Genomic DNA, 20,373 nt, shown 5'->3' with positions numbered 1-20,373 from the left:
AGGAGTTCAAAATTCATAGTTCCATGCAATAGTTCTCAGCGGGTCTTAATGAATAAAACAAATGTGACTTTTCTTTTGAAGACAGAACTTCACAAAAAAGCATTCGTAAAATGAAAAATCTCTTTTTACAATGTCCTACATTTAAAAATACCATGTCCAATTCAAATTTCAATTTTCGCCACAAAAATTTCTATTGATTAAAATTTCAGAACTTTAAGGAGTGCCAAATTTGAGTCTATAACGGAGTTAAAATTGTAATTATGAACCACAAACATCAAAACACAACTAAAGACTGTGATAACACTTACTTCTTAAGGAAAATGGAAAGGAAGTTTTGTGCTGTTCTCATGGCTGTTTCATATGAGTTAGTAATAAGGACATCTTGATCCACCTAAAAATAATAGCAAAATTCATTTGTTGAATGTACAATATAGGAAAACATGACCCTCCAACCCAGCATTTTCAGTACATCATGTTACTATGCACCACATACACATTAACACTGCTCCATGGGCTGGACCAGTGTCACAGAACAAGTACATATGCACACTCCTGCATGAAATAGTTTCATCTCTCTTTAAAGGGTCTTACTTTTTTGTTTGACTCCTCTTCTGAATTAGAATCCTTCTCCACGGATGGCAGGTGCACAACACACTGAATAAGCTGTAGAACCAGTGCAGTTACCATCTGAATATACATAGGCTCTCCATCAGTATCACTACTGTTTAACCTGTTGGAGAAAACAAACAGTATATCATTATAGTTAAGAGGGACAATACAAAGGACTTTTAACCCTTACTCCTACCTACCTACATTATTAAAACCTGATAAGACAAGTTCTCTGTGTTCTAAATGAGTATCTACAGCTTTACCAACTATTCCACTGTAAAGGGGAAAAACAAAATACAATAAGCACCATTCTTGTGAGATCCATATAAAATTAATGTTATCCTATATAGATTATTGTACAACCCTCATCTCAGTAGTATGTGAGTTGCTTCCAATAGCGCATTAAGCATCTATTATGTGTTTGTACTCAAAATGTTTTGTACTCATTATGCTGACTCCAAAGCAACAGCCTAAATTATTCTCAATCTATGACATTATTAGATAATGAAGGTACATAAGTCATTTTGGCATGATAAAAAATGGTTTCCTACCTCTCGTAAATGATGTTCTTCAAGATGTGTTGCTCATGTCCATTCCAAATAGGTGCGCGCATGCCGTGTGCACAGTCGTCAGAAGGATTTCCCCCTAGTGGTACTCGTTGGGTCGACTGTGGAGCCCCCTGGAGTCACGCTTTCATGGGGGTGTACATAGGTCCCTGCCAACCCGCTATCTCCGGCAGAAGGGAGGCAGGTCTTGGAAAGAACATGAGCAACACATATCAAAAAACAACAGTTACGAGAGGTAGGTAACCGTTTTTCTTCAAGTGCTTGCTCATGTTGATTCCAGGTAGGTGACTCCCAAGCCTTACCTAGCTGTAGGGTCAGAGCTTATGGAATTGCTGATTGTAGCACTGTTCTGCCAAAAGCTGTACCCATTTTGGACTGCTGTGTAATGGTGTAGTGCAATGAAAAGATGTGGATCGACGACCACGTCGCTGCCCTGCAGATGTCTTGGATAGGAACTTGTGCCAGGAATCCTGCTGAGGTTGCTTGCGCTCTTGTGGAGTGTGCCGTCAGCAGTGGAGCAGGTATCTTTGCCAAGTCATAGCACACCTGGATACAAGACATGATCCAAGAAGAGATCCTTTGGGACGAGACTGGAAGTCCCTTCAGACGCTCCACAATTGCAATGACTAGTTGTGTTGATTTTCGAAATGGCTTCGTTCTTTCAATGTAGAAGGCTAATGCTCGTCTGGCATGCAGGGAGTGGAGCATTCATTTCCTGTTGCTAGCATGTGGCTTAGGAAAGAACACAGGAAGAAAAATGTCCTGATTTACATGGAATTGAGAAACTACCTTTGGAAGATAAACCTTTGGAAGCTGGGTGCAGTCACAACTGTACCTTGTCCTTATAGAAGACCATGTACAGGAGCTCTGAGGTTAAGGCCTTAAGCTCTGAAACCCTCCTAACGGAAGGTATAGCTACCAAGAACGCGACTTTCCAGGAAAGGCAGAGGAGGGAGCACTCCTGCACACACCGCTTGTGGGTCAAGCCACCATCTGAAGAACTCGATAACTTCGGGGTGAGTGTGATTAATTTGTCTAGGCGGTCTCGATTCAGCCTGTGCACAGAGGCTAGCCGAGCCTGAAGGGGATGGAGCCGAGGCCTGGAATGCTGTACTACACACGTACAAGCGGCCATATGGTTGAGTAGCTTCAGGCAATTTCCTGCCATAGTGGTGGGGTATCACCTGAGTTCCTCTATGATGGCACCCATGGTGAGAAAGCAAGTTTCTGGAAGGAATGCCCGGCTTGACTCCGCGGAGTCCAAGAGGGCTCCAATTAACTATTCTCTGAGTCAGCGTTAGGGTTGACTTTGCTACATTCAGTATGAGGCCGAGTCTGTGGAATGTCACACGAATTAGGCTTACCTGGAGTTCCACTTGGGCTCTACAGGAGTCTTTGATTGGCCAGTCCTCGAGGTATGAGAATACTTGCACCTGCCATTTCTGCAGGAAGGCTGCTACAACAAATATGCAATTGGTGAACACCCAACAGGCTGCTGAGAGGCCGAAGGGGAGAATCGTAAACTGATAGTGAGTGTTGTTGACCACAAAGTGGAGGAACCATCTTTGGGATAGGATTATGGACACATGAAAATACGCATCCTTCAGATCGAGGGCGGTGTACCAGTCCCCCGGATCCAGGGAGGAGATAACGGAAGCCAGGGAAACTATGCGGAACTTTATCTTCTTTATTAATTTGTTGAGGTTTTGCAGGTCTAGAATAGGTCTGAGCCGACCCTTGGTCTTTCAGATTAGGAAATACTACGAATAGAATCCCCTGCCCTTCAATACTAAAGGGACCTCCTCTACCGCCCCAAGTTGTAGGAGAGTTTGCACTGCCTGCATAAGAAGTTGCTCATGAGAACAGTCCCTGAAGAGGGATGGGGAAGGAAGATGGGAGGGAACAGAATTGGAGAGAATATCCCAATTCTACCGTGCTCAAGACCCATTGGTCTGAGGTGATTTGTGCCCAAGCATGGTAGAAATGGGATAGAGGATTCACAAAGGGAGGGAAAGGATCTGGGATCTGACCTGGTGCATCGCCCCTGGGTGCACCTTCAAAAGTTTGGCTTGATGGCTGGAGACTGCTTTGCTGAGCCCTGGCTCTGGATTAGAGGATGAGAACAGTCTGTTACTCCTGCCCAATTTCCTGTTATAGGAGGAGTTGGGTAGAATCGAGGAGCAGGCTTAAAATGCTTTCTTCAGGGGGCTGGTGTATGAAGCCCCAGGGACTTCAGAGTTGCCCTTGAGTCCTTTAGGCTGTGGGGCTTAGTGTCTGTTTGCTCCGAAAAGAGCTCTATGAAGTCAAATGGCAAGTCCTGAATGGTCTGCTGGACCTCGGACGGGAGTCCGGACACCTGAAGCCATGAGCTCCTTCTCATGGCTATGGTTGTTGCCATGGTATGGGTGGCCAAGTCCGCCGAATCTCAGGAGGCCTGTAAGGAGGTTCTCGCAACGACCTTGCCTTCCTCGAGGACCGCAGCAAACTCCAAGCGGGAGTCCATAGGCGCCGACTCCATGAGGAGTAATTTCAGCCTAAACTCCCTCTCCTTCTTAGTCCTTGGGTAGAAGCTTCTACAGATTTTGCACTTCTCAGTCTGATGGGCTTCCCCCAAACACTTTAAACAGGAGTCGTGTGGGTCTCCCTTTGGGATAGGCTCCAGACAGGATCTACATGGCTTAAACCCTTGAGACCGAGGCATGCACCAGTACCCAGGTGGGGAATCCCCCAACTGAAACTTATCTTACTAACTAAGAACTATTTGAAATACTACTAAGTTTTAAACTATTTACAGATACAACTAGAAAAAGTCCACAACGGGATTGCTTGCCATAGCAAAAAAAGAGCTGCTCCAACGACCGTCACTGGCGGTAAGAAGGAACTGAAGAGGCAGCAGGTCGGCAGGAACCTATATACACCACCATGAAGACACGACTCCAGGGGGCTCCACAGCCATCCAGACAGGTATTGCTAGGGGGAAAACCTTTTGACGACCGTGCATGCAGCGCATGCACACCTACTTGGAATTGACATGAGCAAGCACTCGAAGGAGAATAATAATTTTCGTTTTAGTGTCTTTCTTTTAACCCTCTTAAAGCACTTGATATGTAATAGTATGTAAGGAGTACTACTGTAAGAAAACTAAGCCAATCGTTATATGCCAATGTTCCTTTAAAGAGGAATTTTCACCATCAGGAAAAACTGAAACTATTGTATCTTAATTAAAACTTAAACTCACTTGAAGTAGCAAGGAAAATTACCAGATAATGCTGTTTAATCAAAGATTATTCCCTCTACTCTTCCCTCTTTTTATATGATTATAGCATTTAAATTATAATGCTGAATATGTGACGTTAGCATTTCCTATGACAGAGGTCAAACACAGGATTATGACTTCAGGAGCAATTAGACATATTGGGTGAAAGAGAAAGCTCTTGTATAACACACAGCTGAATTGGCACAGCCACACAAGGGTAATTTAAACCTCTCTAAGATTTAGGGTTGTCTACATGGGGTAGTTTTTGCAGAACATATTTTTGCATTTAATCTTAGGTGGAATAACTCTCAGAAAATAGTGCACCCATGCAACCAGCTTTAACCTACTTCGGTTTGAATAAGTATGTCCACATGGCACTGAGTTTTTTCAAAATAAGCCCATGGTGCATTGTCCTGCTTCTGGGCTCTGTGCATTCTGGGATTATTGTCGTGATATATTGTAGGATACCTACCAGAAACCACTGCAATTCTGAGACTTGGGGGTGAAACTAGCATATTCCCATGATTCATCTGTCTTTTGCAATTTAGTGAAATTCTCAAATTACTGTCATGTGGGGAATACTGCTGTGAATGGTGATCTTGAGTCATAAATATGAAGAGGCTAATGCACTTGCATTTGTGGTCATGCAGCCAGATGACTTTTGAAGTCAGCTGCCAGACTGATTTGGATAGAAGAAAAAGATGAAATTGAGCAGCTACTAAAGGATTAACTTTTCCTGGAGCAGCTTCACCTGGTGGAGTACCATTTCTGGGCCAGGGAAACTAGCACTAACTGGTTGGAAAGGATAGTACTCCAAACCTAGGATGACAGCAGAATTTCTGGACGACAAAGGCTACTTTCTTAGTGATCTGTTCAGAGCTCATGCCAGAGTTCCAGCAGCAGCACACCACTGACAGGTCTCTTCAGCATGGAGAAACATTTGACCATTGCCATTGGACGTTAGCAGTCAGGAGTGGCAATCAGTCAGTGGCTAATCAGTTTGGTGCTGTAGATCAACCATCCGGACTGTTGTCATGGAAGCATGCTCTGCAATAAAGCTTGGCAATGCACAATTTATTGATAGATTTGCAGGGCTGAGGTTCCTAATTTGTACTGGGGCTATTGATGGGACCTCACATACCTATTCTTCCCCCCCTCCAGGACTCAGAGTTCATCAACAGAAAGGAATATTTCTCTATGATGCTCCATGGCCTGTCTGGTCACTGTGGAAGGTTCACCAATATCAATGTAGGGTGGCCTGGAAAGGTCAGTGGTGGCTCAGGCTAGCTTCCCAAGTCCAAGCCCACCCAGTCCCCCAGGTCTGATTTCGAGTGACTAGACCAAGTTGCTATCCATATCATAATATCCACATTGCTTTTTTAGTGAGCTAACTTTAACAGAGCCAGTGCAAGTCTCTCTACCCATGCTGGGAATCACACCTCCCAGCTGCAGTGGAGATGTACGCTTACTGGACACTGGATAACAGAAAGGACCTCTAATTATATCCTGAGTGACAGCAGAACGTGCATTTGAAAGGCTGAGTGGGAGATGGAGGTGCTTTATAACAAGACTGGAAGCTGTTGAGCAATATCTGCCTTGTGTTATTATAACTGGTTTCTTTTATACATCTGTGAGAGAAAGGAAAAGAGCCTCACTGATGAGTACAATAAAGAGGCACAGAGATTTTTGGAATGTTATAAACAGTCAGAGAGGCTGCGTCTCCAAACTGCAGCAGATCACCAGGACCAAAGGGCGATGGATGCCTTTTGCTCCTACTTTGAGACTAGAAGTTTATATGTTGACATGAAATATTATCATTAGATAAGGATTTCTTTAGTCTTTGTATAAGGATTTTATTAAATGCAAGATAATTATGCCTTTTAAAGCTTTGTGCAATGATTTCATGAGGAGGCTTTTATGAAGTTTCTGGCTGTTATGGGATGAACTCATCTGTAGTGCACCCTTTAGTTCCAGGACACAACACTCCAGGGTTTCTTCCACTCTAGGACTCCCTGTAGGCTGTCTGCCTTTGTGCGCTACTCAGCCCTCTGACTGATAAGTGGCTAGTTCAGATTCCTTCTGAGGTAACTAAAGTCACCAATGAATCAACCTATCTTCTGAGCCCTGTGCTCAACCCCTTCCGAGTTCCATTGCCTTTCCTTAGCTCCATTATCAAGCACTGCCCCACTGAGCTTACATCTTCCTAAAGACTCTAATCTTCACAGGAACTTGAATCTTTCACAGGAGCCTGCCTGTCTGAACTCTCTCAGCCTATTTATAAACCTAGGTCTCTCTTAAGGTATCTCCTGATCCTTCTTTAGTCCTGTCCTCTCTGGCTGACAAGTAACTACCTAATTACCACACAGATGAAGTGAATGTGACTAACTGGGCCTAGTACCATCTTCCTAGTCCAAGATGGAGTTCTACCATCACACTAGCATAAGGTTAAATGGCTCCATATAGCCAGCTTCTGAAAAATTTCCTGCTTGAAACTTCTATTTGCATACCTTCACTTAGTCTCACTTATATTTCTAGCTAGGTACCTAATTACATATTTGTGTGTCTATTTGTTACTGTCCCTTTGAAAGTCACAAATAGTCAAAAACCAAGTACAGATATGTGCAACACAAGTAGAGGAAATGCAGATAATTACTATGGACCCAGACTGCTTGTCCTATAATTATTCCACTTTTGTTCCCACTGTAAAAGCTCTTTCAGGAACAGATACATCATATTTATAGAATTATTTGCTTGATCTCATTAAGAAATTAATGCAACTTGTGGAATTGTAGGTTTTTATAACTATCATTAATAAACCATGTAAAATCTAAATCCCTACATTTATATACTGAAAATTATATTCTGTAGAAGTTAGCCATCTGTGTCAAACATTACCTGAAGTTTCTCAAACTTCTTTTGCTGGTTGGTAGTCTTGCAAGTGACGTGAAAATTTCCTCCAGAATCAACTGCCTATGTTTTTCATACCTCGAGAAGACCTGTTAGCAGTTACAGGATTCAAATATATATATATATATATGTGTGTGTGTAAAAAAATAACGGTTACGTTTTACAGAAAACCAAAATAGCATATTACCATTTTTTTCAAAACCAACAGCTTTCCATATTTGTATTCATTAAAATATTCACAACTTATTTTTTATATTTTCAAGTGACAGACAGGTATCTGAGTAACATACTATTTTTTCAATACATGGGAGCGGGCAGTTCAGCTTAGCTATTCTTTTGTTTAGGCAGACTTTGATTTTAAAAACATTGAACATATTGCCTCTGCAAAGGTTGAAGATATAGTATGAAACAAACTTTCTTCTTAAAGCTTTCTGAGAGGGTTTTTCTGTTTTCATAATATAACGGTCCTTAAAATTTTATTTTTCTGTGAATCACTTTGCAACACGGATTCCCCTCCACCCACATTTTCCAAAGAAAACCATTTCACATGTACTTTTTATCTGGATAATTGCTATTCCTAGCTTTGAATCTTATACCAATGCACAGCTCCAGAAACTATGGTGATGGGGAAAAAAATCAAATAAACCTGGAAAATACATTAAGGAAAAGTATATTGCTAAGGTTCCTTTGAGAAGAGGACAGGAGACAGTGAGGGGTTTTTTAATATTATTATTAAAAACTAAAAAGTGTACCACTTAAGAAAAAAGCAGGGATAGAGCTTTGATTTTTATTCTGTGATCATATTATATGAGCATGCTTGATTGCTGAGAAAGCCAAAAGAGCTCCTGTACGATAGAAAGCACAGCTCTTAGGAAGTCAAACTGTGGTTTGTAACTAGCACAAAAATTAACTTTGCAGTATAGTCTAATTATTCTAATCTATATGAGTTAGAATTCATCTGTGTCCAAACTGTGACCATGGCTGTCAAAGAAATGGTGAAAAATATAGAGATGGAATATGTATTTTTATCTCACGACATGAATTTACTGTGGGTACAAGATTTTACAAGAAGGATCAGGTCATTAACCAGAAATGTGGGGAAAAAAATCCTAGTTTTCCAAGATTGCTATTCTATCTATGTAAAATTCAAGGTAGCTCAAAAGCAGAGTGGTAGCCATCTTTAAATTTCTTTGCTTTTGCTAATTTAAGTTAAGAGTATTAGGCTTATAAAATACATACTGAAAATAAAGTTATTTTATTAAAATACATTTATTTTTAATGGAAAATATTATTGATACTGTTCAGTCTAAATACAGACTCTACAACCTACAAAGTAAACTGCACGGAGGGTTGGCAAAGATAACTAAGGATTTGTTTACATACCGTGGAATAGGTAATCCAGTGGATTAAGATAAATCGCTAAAGGTGATATAGTGCAGAATACCAGAGTTCACATGGAGAGTTATTGTGAAAAACTATTGTGCTTTAAATTTCACAATAGCTTCCCTGTGTAGACAAGCCCTATCGTCATTATGTTGGAGAAAGGGAAACAACAGAGAGCAAGGTCTGAAAAAAAATGGGTTTTCCAAGTTCATACAAACATTCACGTGATTTAATTTAAATCTAAAAAGTGAAAAAAAACCAGCTAGGCAAATAAAATTGGATGCATGATTTTTTCTGCTGGGTTGACCTTGCTTCAACTTTGTGTGTTTGGAATGAGGTAAGAGTCACAATCCAGCCAGAACTATAGTTTTAAGTCCAGTTCTATTCTGAAATATCACTACAAAAATGGTACATTTTTATCAACAGATCTACATCTGTATATTCAGTTACTTCTGATTACATTAAAATATCAGTATACAATAGTGAGATGAAGATGTCATAGGTTTTTCTGTTGTAAATTCAAGGACAAAATAAAAAAAGAGAAAAACAACATACAGGGTTTGGTGTGAACATAGTGTAGGAAGTTCTACTTATTTGGGATAATTCTCTTAAGAACTCTAAGTATAAAATTATTTGAATACAATAATTGGGGAGGGCAAAATTGTTTACAATCTTTTTAGTTATAATATTGTATATCTGAAGTTTTCTTTTAATTATTTGGTTTTAGTGGGAATGTCCCATTGTCATAAACTAATCTACAAACCAAAGAGGATCAAGTAAATTAAATTATGTTCCTCCATCGTGATGTCAAAAATATACAATATGCAGAATAAAATGAGTTCAAAATTCAAATTCTTTACTAGAATGGAAAAAATGTGCACTGGTGGGAAGATGAAATGGATGAACTAATGTCTCTTTCCATGTGTATGTTTTATGTTAAAACAGCAATATCACTAAATCCTTAAGCTTGTTCATAGGTTAAAAAAGTACTCACTGCAGTCACTAGTTTGATGGCGCATAACTGGAGCTCACTGACATTTTCTACAAAAAAAGGTGTTATTCCCATTGAGGATACCTGTCAAAAGGAGGAAATGACAGTAAATACATACTCTTTCCACTAAAGTGATATGTAAGCTCTTTGACATAACAGAGCATAATTAAATACATTCACTGCTTCACAGGTACATCTTGTTTGCTATTTGTAAAATGATGTTACATTTTTAATCTTAATTTTATAATGAATCCACTAAAGACGTGCAGTCTAAATATTACATGTATCTTTCTCTGTTTAGATAACTCCTTTTTTAATAGTGTTATTAAAATATTAAACATTTTTTAAAAATTACACATTTTAAGATCACTAGCAAGACAGTTAAAATAATAAAGTTACAATACTATGACTATAGAAGTCATTTTGAAAATTTCCTCATCCACGGAACTAGACTGTATTTGGTTTACATTTAATGTTATTGCCAAGGTAGTCAAACTTCAGAATTGCTTTGGAAAAAAAATACACTCTCAAATGGAAATTCTTTTGATGAAACTTGCCTGAAGAATAGTTGTGTCAGTAAGGAGCTGAATCTCTAGCAATTCTGCCAAACTGCTAACAATGTCACATACTTTGTTATACAGCATCACTATGACCCTCTGCTTGTGGGTGGAACATTTGGCACGCTTTGCTTTTGAACTTAAAACACCTCCTAGAAAATAAAATAAAATGATGCCTTTCAATTACATTTGATCCAACATTAAGAACAAGACGATTTTTTCAACAACAGCAGCAACAACAAAAAGGACTTTATAATTTTTGTTAGCACAAAATGCTGATAGAAAAGTAATCTCTTTTTAATAGCACTAATTTGGAAAAACAAGATTTGTTATTGCAGACCATTTTTTAATAAATTTTGTGGATTGTTGGGCCAAGGTTTTCAATATGGTACTTACAGTTAGTCTCCTAGATTCATATATTATTAGAGCTGGTTGGGAATTTTTGACCAGAATGAATTTCTTATAGAAAACTCCCTTTTCACAAAATTTCACAAAATTTACCACACAAAAATTTGAATTTTACCAAAAAATTTTTATTGCCGGCTGGAAAAATTGAAATTATGGCTCCTTGGCTGCCTGCCTTGAAGGGTTTTATCAATTTCATTTTCTGAAGTGAAATTCATAAAAGCCTTTCGGGAGGACTGCCAAAACTGAATGCTCTCTATTTCTGCCTCCCCAACTATAAGTCTCCCCGCTATACCCCAGTTCCAGCTGCCAGAAAGGCAGAGAGCTGGGCTCTCAATCCTCCCACCCACCTAGTTCCTGGGAGGCAGAGAGCCAGGGCGCTCAGCCTTACCACTTCTCCCGCAGCATAGGGACCGGTGAGGCTGAGCACACCAGCTATCTTAAGCAAAGTAAGCAGTCATGGGATAAGAGGGAAGGTCCTCTCATGGATCACTAATCGGCTAAAAGGTAGGAAATAAAGGGTAGGAATAAATGGTCAGTTTTCAGAATGGAGAGAGAATACTGGGACCACCACTATTCAACATATTCATAATTTATCTGGAAAAAGGGATAAACAGTGAGGTGGAAAATTTGAAGATGAACTATCTTGAGTAGTTTTGTATAAGTCTAAAGCAGACTGCAAAGAGTTACAAAGGGATCTCACAAAACTGGGTGACTGGGCAACAAAATGGCAGATGAAATTCAAAGCAATGCACATTGGAAAACATAATGCCAACTTCATATAAAATGAAGGGGTCTAAATTAGCTGCTACCAATCGAGAAAGAGATCTTGGAGTCATTGTGAATAGTTCTCTGAAAACATCCACTCAATGTGCAGTGGCAGTCAAAAAAGCAAACAGAATGCTGGGAATCATTAGGAAAGGGATAAATAAGAAGACAGAAAATATCATATTGCCTCTGTTTAAATCTATGGTACACCCACATCTTGAATATTGTGTGCGGATGTGGTTGCCTCATCTCAAAAAAGATATTCTGGAATTGGAAAAGGTTCAGAAAAGGGCAACAAAAATTATTAGGGATATGGAACAGCTTCCATGTGAGGAGAGATAAATAAGATTGAGATTTTTCAGTTTAGAAAAGAGACAACTAAGGGGGGATATGACAGAGGTCTATAAAGTCAGGACAGGTGTAGAGAAAGTAAATAAAGAAGTGTTATTTACTACTTCTCATAACACAAGAGCTAGGGGCCATCAAATGAAATTAATAGGCTGCAGTTTTAAAACAGACAAAAGGAAGTATTTCTTCACACAACGCACAGTCAACCTGTGTAACTCTTTGCCAGAGGATGTTGTGAAGGCCAAGACTATAACAGGGTTCAAAAAAGAACTAGATAAATTAATGGAGGATTGGTCCATCAATGGCTATTAACCAGGATAGGCAGGGATGGCGTCCCTAGCCTCTGTTTGCCGGAAGCTGGGAATGGGCGACGGGATGGATGTCTTGATGATTACCTGTTCTGTTCATTCCCTCGGAAGCATCTGGCATTGGCCACTATCAGAAGACAGGATACTGGGCTAGGTGGATCTTTGGTCTGACCCACTATGGCCATTCTTATGTTATCTATTTCTTTGGCTCCCAAAACTGTGGAGGAAGGTGTGGAGGCTGAGCAGCCAGGCTCTTTGCTTCATAGGAAGTTTAAGTGAGGGGTAGGGAATGAGGCAGATGGATAGGCTCAGTGCCCCAGCTCTCTGCCTCTCCAGTAGCACAGTTGGAAAGCTCTCCTGAAACAGCATTTTTCTTGAAATACATTCCCCTGAAAAAATTTTCATTTTTGACTTTTTGTCCCCGTTCAGGACAATTTTTTTTTTTTGTTTTTTTTTCAAAAAATGCAAAAAAAAATTTGCATGAAGGGATTTCCATTTTCTGGCCACCTCTTATATCATGTACGTCAACAAACAGTTGGATTTCAAAAGTACTGACCATTAAGTGGCTCCTGATAATTGAAATAAATGGAAGCTGCTGGGTATTCAGGGACCATGAACACCAGACCACTTATTTAGGCACATAATATATGAATGTAAAAGTCTCATTTAAGGCACCAACTTCTAGTTAGTTAGGTCTTGCCACTGAAGTATGTATGGATCTTTCATGTCACACACTGTTTCGTTCAGAGGAGGATGGGTTTCATTTCCCCTGTCATTTTGGGCTACAATTTACCATTGTAAATGGCTTTTTTGCAGGGCCAGCTCCAGGCACCGGCTTCTCAAGCAGGTGCTTGGGGCGGCCGCTCCGGAGAGGGGCGGCACGTCCAGGTATTCGGCGGCAATTCGGTGGACGGTCCCTCACTCCGCCTGGGAGCGAAGGACCTCCCATCGAATTGCCGCCGCAGATCGTGATCGCGGCTTTTTTTTTGGTTTGTTTGTTTTTTGTTTTGGCTGCTTGGGGCGGCCAAAACCCTGGAGCCAGCCCCGCTTTTTTGTCAAAATCATATGAAGCATTCAGTCATTCTTCTTTATTTAGAGGACACTGGAAACGGGTGTCTCAAGATTAAGTCTTGAATGTAGTGAATTGCATAACAGTATCAAAGGATGTCAAGTTGTTTGCACATCACACTTAACAGAACTGGTCACGTTTAAAATCATATGCAGCACATTATCTTACATGCAATCTCATTTATTTATTAACATACTAACCACCATGAGGATCCACTCTGTAGACAGGATCATACTGAGGATAAAGGGTATTCTGCAAATGAAATTTAGTGTACTGAATGACTCTTTCTATTACATCCTCAATATACACAGCTTTAGGCATATTGGGTGATGTCATAATGTTGATAGCGGTAAGACAGGCATCTGCAGACTTTGTGACTCTCTCCATAATCAGATCTCTCCACAATCTTTCCTCATCTTCAGTGTCATTATTCTACAAGGAAAAACAGAAAGTTATATACATTTTCTAAAAAATGTGCATTAAGACAAAATTAATTCTGAGTTTTCAAAAATACATATTATATTTCTGTATATTACAGGTTATCCCTGCTGAATAATATATACTGCAAAAGATGATTATTTTATAAATATATATACTAAAATATTATATGACATTTATAATCCTATAAATGTAAAATGTATTTTGTTAACTGGCAAGTAGAAATTTTTTTGACAATATCTCCCTAAACCAGAATGAGATATTAAGGACATGTAATCACCTAGAGGCACACAGAAAATGTTAATTACCCATTAAAAATATAACCTAACAGAAATTTCTACATTCATCAATAAAGTCTAAATTACTTAAAGCAAAGTTTCTATTAATTGATCTAATAATTCTTTATTATTTTTAGATGTACAGTACAATGTTGTGTTTTGTGAGGATGAATACATTAAAGACAATGATGCACTTTGAGACTGACTGATGAAAACTGCTGTATCAAATCTAGGTGTTATTTTTATATCCCCTGTGATTAGGCTCAACAGAATCTGATTTTTTTTTAAATCATTTGATAATATCAATGTTTATTTTTAAGCATATTTTTCAATTTTTATTGATTTAAATGTTCACAATTGTGCAAAATTATGGATTTTAAGCATTTTTTTTTACTTTTAGCTATATAAATTTTCATAGTTGCAGGAAATTATGTGAGTTGTCAGACAATTATTATTTAATGACAGTAGACACAGATTCAGAAATTAAAGCTTAATAATCATTAAAACACAAACCATCAACATCACCTGTCAAAATATACTAAGTAAACATCCTTAAGTCAAATTCTCATAAATTCAGCATTGTTCTTATTGTCTGTAATGTCAATTTCCATTGAAGGAAATACTTTTTCATTAGTTTGTGTCTGTGCAGTGAAATCTGTTTACCAACATTTAATAATAAAAAGCTAATCTTTCCAAGCCTACCTATCATTGCTACTTTGACCAGATTCACTTTCTACCATTATATGTAACTCTAGTGCAGAAAGACTTTTATAAACCATGTGGAAATCATGAGGATTTTCCTGATCCCTTTTTTCTTTCCATGCTCCCTAAAGTCTCAAGATTCCCCTTATCAGTCATCATCGTGTTGACCTGTTACACCCAAATTGAGCATTCCCGGTCTTCCGCATTCAGCCTTGCAGCATCCATGCTGTCAAGTGCAACGCTTCTAGGTTCGGGTGCAGGAGACTGCCATGGTCCTACGACAGCAGGTCTTGTCAGAGAGCGCCGCAGCTTCCGAAAGGTCCAGCAGCGTGCCGAACTAGTACTTACAAGGCCACTCGGGGACAATCAGGGTAACCTTCACCCTGTCCTGTCTGATATTCATGAGGACTCTGTGGATCCACAGCACTGGCAGGAAGGCGTACATCAGGACTCCCGACCACAGAAGCAGGAAAGCCTCTGACAGGGACCCACTGTCCATCCCCTGGAGCAAACATCTGGCATTTCCTGTTCTGGTGGGACGTGAACAAGTCCACCTGGAGAGTCCCCAACTTTCGGAAGATCATACTGGCTGCCTCTGGATGGAACGAACACTCATGGCGAGACGAGAAGGACTTGCTGAGGCGATCTGCTAGCACATTCTTGGTCCCGGGCAGGTGCGTGCTTACCAGACAAATGGCATGCTGCACACAAAAGTCCCAAAGGCTGAGAGCTTCTTGGCAAAGAGCTGATGACCTGGCTCTGTCCTGCCTGTTGGTGTAATACATCTCGGTGGTATTGTCCGTGAGGACCTGCACCACCTTGCCCCTCAGGTGGGACAAGAACGCCTGGCAGGCCAGGCAAACTGCTGACACTGATGTAAAGGGCCAGATCGTCCTGCAGCCAGTGGACTTAAGTGCTGAGCTCACTCAGGTGGGCTCCCCAGCCCAGGTCCGAAGCATCTGAGATGAGGGTCAGTGACAAAGACGGGGCTGCAAAAGGAACACCTTCCAACACCGACTCAGGTTCAATCACCACTCCAGGGATGACAGGATGTGATCCAGTGCCCTGACTATCCAGTCTAGATAGTGTCTGTTGGGGATTTAAAGCGACGCCAGCCATGCTTGCAGAGGTTGGGGGCAGAGCCGGGCATGACTGATCACGTATGTACAAGTGGCCATGTGGCCCAGCAACTGCAGGCAGGTGCAAGCCATGGTGAGCGGCTGGTTTTTCACATGGGAGATCAGGTCCGACATGGCCTGAAAATGCACCTCCAAAAGGAAGGCTCTGACTTGCATGGAGTCAAGAACCGTCCCTATGAACGCTATGCGTTGGACTAGCCTTAAAGTGGATTTTTTCTCGTTTATTAACAGGCTCAGGTCACGGCAGGTGGAACGCACCCGATCGAGGCTTCTCTGCACTCGTTCCCGAGACCTGCCCTTGATGAGCAATCATCAAGATATGGGAAGACCTGGACCCCTTGATGTCTGAGGTAAGCAGCCATTAGTGCCATACATCTCGAGAAGACCCTTGGAGCCAACGAGAGGCCAAAGAGGAGTGTTGTAAATTGGAAATGGTGCTCACCCACTATAAAACAGAGGAAATGTCTGTGACCCTGGAATATGGAGATATGGAAATAGGTGTCCTTCAAGTCGAGGGCAGCGTACCAGTCTCTTGGATCCAGGGAGGGGATGATGGAGGCCAGGGAGACCATGCAAAACTTCAACATTTTGAGAGGCTTGTTCAGGTGTCCCCAGTCCAAAATGGGTCTGAGGCCCGACTTTGCTTTCAGGATTAGGAAATAACAAAAGTAGAAACCTTTCCCTGTCATGTCCTGACGGACCTCCTCCACCATCCCCAAGCACAGGAGGTTTTCGACCTCTTAAACCAGGAGTTGCCCGTGAGAAGGGTCCCTGAAGATCGATGGGTGGGAGGGACGGGGCGGCTGAAAACTGCAGGGTGTAACCTTGAGACACTATGTCCAACTCCCAACAGTCTGAGGTGACTTGGAACCAGGCCGAACAGAAGGGATGAAGACGGTTGAGGAAAGAGCAGGGTGGATCCTGGGAGGTGACTGGGGAGTCACTCTCGACTGCATCCTCAAAACGAGCATTTCTAGCCCCCGGGGTGTTTTGCCAGGCCTGGCTGTGCAGGTGAGTGGGAGGAGGAAGGGCGACAGTGGCTGAAACTAACGTCTCTGTCCCTTCTCCTTGCAGACCCTGGATGAGACTGCCTAGGCTTAGGCAGCAGGGGTGACCGGAACTGCTTTCTCGCAGGCTGAAGTGTATGCATGCCCAGCGAGTGAAGGGTGGTCCTGGTGTCCTTTAAGCCCATGCAGCCTCACATCCGTCTGGTCTGAAAAAAGACCATTCCCCTCAAATGAGAGGTCCTAGATGGAGGTCTGCATTTCTTGTGAGAGTCCGGTGATCTGAAGCCAGGAGCTGCGCCTCATTACCACTACATCCCATGCCATCTGGAGGGAGCACCTGGCAGTCGCAGTGCCCTCCTCCATCAGGGTGCCAAATTCTTGGGAGAAACCCTGTGGCAGGGACTCCTTGAACTTATGGAGGGAGTCCCATAAGTTAAAATTGTATCAGCCCAAGAGGGCCTGATGGTTTGCCACCTAGAACTGCAAACTGGCTGTTGAATACTTTTTTTTTTTCTCCAAACAGATCCAACCATTTCGCCTCTGTCTCTTTCATTGGCCACAGAAACCACAAGCGAGCCCGGGGGAGGGTGGGTGTAGAGGTATTCAAACCCCTCGGCCAGAACAAAGTATTTATTTTTGGCCCTTTTTGAGGTGGGAGGAATGGAGGAAAGAGTTTGCCAGAGGCCCTTGGCAAGACACCATCATACACTGGTAGTGCAACATGGGTTGGGGTACAGGATGATAGGACATTAAAAAAGGTGTCTGCCTGCCCAGACATTTCCTCACCTCCACGTCCAATTTCTCGGCCACCCGACGAAGCAGGGCCTTGTGTTCTTTAAAATCGTCCGGCGGGCTGGCCCTCAAGGGTCCCACAACTGCCTCATCTGGGGACAAAGACGATAACTGCCCCGAGTGCGCCTCATGCACCGAGCCTGGTGCCATCAGCTGTTGCTCCGAGGCAGTGGCCAATGAGTGGTGTGAAGGGAGCATTGCCATAACCGGCACTCTCCATGCGCTCCAATAAGGCCAATGTACTGGCCACTGGCCGTGTTGTGAAGTCGGCACTGTCAACACGGCTTCTGGTGCCCATTCGCTCCAGTGCTGTCTAGGTGAGGGGCTAAACTGAACTTCCGTGCTGGAGGAATCCTCTTTCAGTGACTCCGGTGGGACCGTGGATGCCTGGGTTTGTTTGCTGACCGTTGCCATCGGAGACTGGTGCCGGTGCAGGGGGAACAGAAATGCGATGGGGAACGCTCCCATGAGGAGGTGACCGGGACCTGTGCCAAGAGGATGACTGGCAGGAGGGCGAATGGCACTGGTTGTACTGGGACCAGTGTCTTCCTCTAGGCAATTAGTGTCAAGATGGCGGAGGCTGTGAACGCAGTGCGGTGACTGAGGGCGAGCCACAGAGGGTCTGTGCTGTGACTCTAGCGATACGCGGTACGGAGGTGGAGAGCGCTGCTTTGTCTTGAGAGATCAGCGGCACTCCACTGCCCCGAGGGGTTTTAGCGGCTGGCTTGCCCTTGTGGGGATTTGCCGGATCCTGAGGCATGTGCTGCTTCAGTAGTGCGGGCAGAGGCTTGTGCTCTCTCGGCGCTGGGGGAGCTTGTGAAGGTGTTGGTGCCATCAGGGGTTTATGTCCCATACTGCTCCCAGGAGTCAGTAGTGGACCTTTCACAGGAGTAAGGAACCGACTGGGGAGGTCTGAGCGCATGGCTCCGGAGTGGCTGAGCGGCCTGAAGTGGGTCCCTTGCCCAAAGACCCATGGCTCTTTTTGCCTGGTGCCAGGGAGCCATGGTTTTTGGTCTTCTTTTTGGGAACCGGCGATGGGGAATGCTGCCGGGTGGAGCCCGGTGCGCACTGCGCACCGAGGCTGAGGTACTTGGTGAGTCCTGGCAGGGCTGCACAGAGGCTGGACGCAGGGCAACTCCATGAGGAGAGCCTGTAACTGAATATCCAGCGGGGCTGAAAGTTTTTACAAATTCGGCACTTATCTCTAATGTGTGATTCCCCCAAGTACTTGAGGCAGTTGCTATGGGGGTCAATTACAGGCATAGGCCTGTTTCAGTCTGTGCAGGGCTTAAACCCGGGAGACCTGGGCATCCCCACCTGGGCGAAGTCGTCTAATTATACTTAGCAACTACTTAACACTAACTACTATAAACAAACTACTTACAAGGCCCTAAGGCTCGAAGTCAGTAGATGAAAAACCGCTAGCCCAGGGGTAGGCAACCTATGGCACGTGTGCCGAAGGCGGCACGGAAGCTGATTTTCAGTGGCACTCACACTGCCTGGGTCCTGGCCACCAGTACAGGGGCTCTGCATTTTAATTTAATTTTAAATGAAGCTACTTAAACATTTTAAAAACCTCATTTACTTTACATACAACAATAGTGTAGTTATATATTATAGACTTATAGAAAGAGACCTTCTAAAAACATTAAAATGTATTACTGGCACGCGAAACGGTAAATTAGAGTGAATAAATGAAGACTCGGCACACCACTTCTGAAAGGTTGCCGACCCCTGCGCTAGCCCTTGCAATGCAAGGAAAGGTGCTCTGACTAACCACCACAGGTGGTAAGAAAGAACTGAGAGGGCATAGGGTCAGCAGCGCCTGGTATACCAGCACATGAGCATGGCACTCAAGGGGCTGCCCCTGCCTGCCCTATGGATACCACTAATGCAAAAATCTCCAACTACTGCACACGTGGGCACGCACACACCTAGAATGGAATTGACATGAGAAAACACTCCAAGAAGAACAGTATTTCCTTTCTCCCAGCTTTTGAACCTACCCAAAGCCCTAGGCATTTTCTCTTCTGACTTGTCTATTTAGATTCAGTTAAGGGCAGGAGCACTCTCTTCTGGGTATTTACAGCATATAGCATAACAAAGGCATAATCTCTATGGGGCTCACTAACCATTACTAAAATACAACTAATATTATCAATAGTAAAACCAGTGGGAATTTTTTCCTAACATTCTCTAGCATAGATATGGTCTTAGTGAGAGACTGACTAGGGAAATAAACTCTGGGCCACATATAGGGTAGTGCAGCACAGCATTGCTAAGTTGTTTCCAAAATCTTATATTTTGAGATAAATTTTTGTAACATTTTAGCATTGAGTATATTTCATAATGGAGTTGCAGATTCAGTATTTTGAGTATACCTGAGGGGTATATTTGAAAATGTAAAGGAGACCCGCAAAGATTTGTTAGAAAAATTGGGCTTTCCTTCTTTATAATCCTTTTCTGCTTTATAGTGTATAAAGAAAGACCTGAAAGGTGATTTTTAAAATTTATTTAAAATTTCTTCCCTGCTTCCTTTTTAATTCAACTTAAGTATCAGGAACGTCAAGTCTACTCTTCTCTGGTTTTTCTAATGAACCCCTCAGAGATATCAGGAACCTTAATGTGAATACTAAACGCTTTAAGAGAAAGAGTGATTAGTCATTCAAGTTAATTTGCATTAATAAAAATATAAAAACTCAAATTTTTCAACTAAAAATCCCTTGCCCTCTCAATTGCTCATCTTTCAATCTCTGGGCTCTCATGATGTTACCATATCACTAGCTCTTCAGTTATCATGAAGGTAAGATTGGGCCTGAGTTTATTGGAACAAGCCACGCAGAAAACAAA

The 20,373-nt window shown here is 42.3% G+C and overlaps 1 protein-coding gene across 11 annotated transcripts in view; it reads right to left on the bottom strand.

The window, feature by feature from the left end:
- NIPBL (NIPBL cohesin loading factor) overlaps positions 1–20,373 on the bottom strand; it is a 299,958-nt gene that overhangs the window by 64,265 nt on the left and 215,320 nt on the right. For all 11 annotated transcript variants that reach the window (XR_010602148.1, XM_008168695.4, XM_008168692.4 and 8 more), the window contains 6 exons: positions 13,368–13,599; positions 10,270–10,421; positions 9,716–9,796; positions 7,327–7,427; positions 592–730; positions 309–391 (listed from right to left, as the gene is read on the bottom strand). Coding sequence is in view for 10 of the 11 variants with exons in the window: in XM_008168695.4 (XP_008166917.2) it covers positions 309–391; positions 592–730; positions 7,327–7,427; positions 9,716–9,796; positions 10,270–10,421; positions 13,368–13,599 (788 nt within the window). In the remaining variant the exon portion in view is untranslated. The remainder of the gene's footprint in view (positions 1–308; positions 392–591; positions 731–7,326; positions 7,428–9,715; positions 9,797–10,269; positions 10,422–13,367; positions 13,600–20,373) is intronic.

The sequence above is a fragment of the Chrysemys picta genome, chromosome 6, assembly GCF_011386835.1.
Source record: "Chrysemys picta bellii isolate R12L10 chromosome 6, ASM1138683v2, whole genome shotgun sequence".
Lineage (NCBI taxonomy): Eukaryota > Metazoa > Chordata > Testudines > Emydidae > Chrysemys > Chrysemys picta.
The sequence above is the reverse complement of the archived record's forward strand: the minus strand, read 5'-3'. Positions and strand labels throughout refer to the sequence as shown.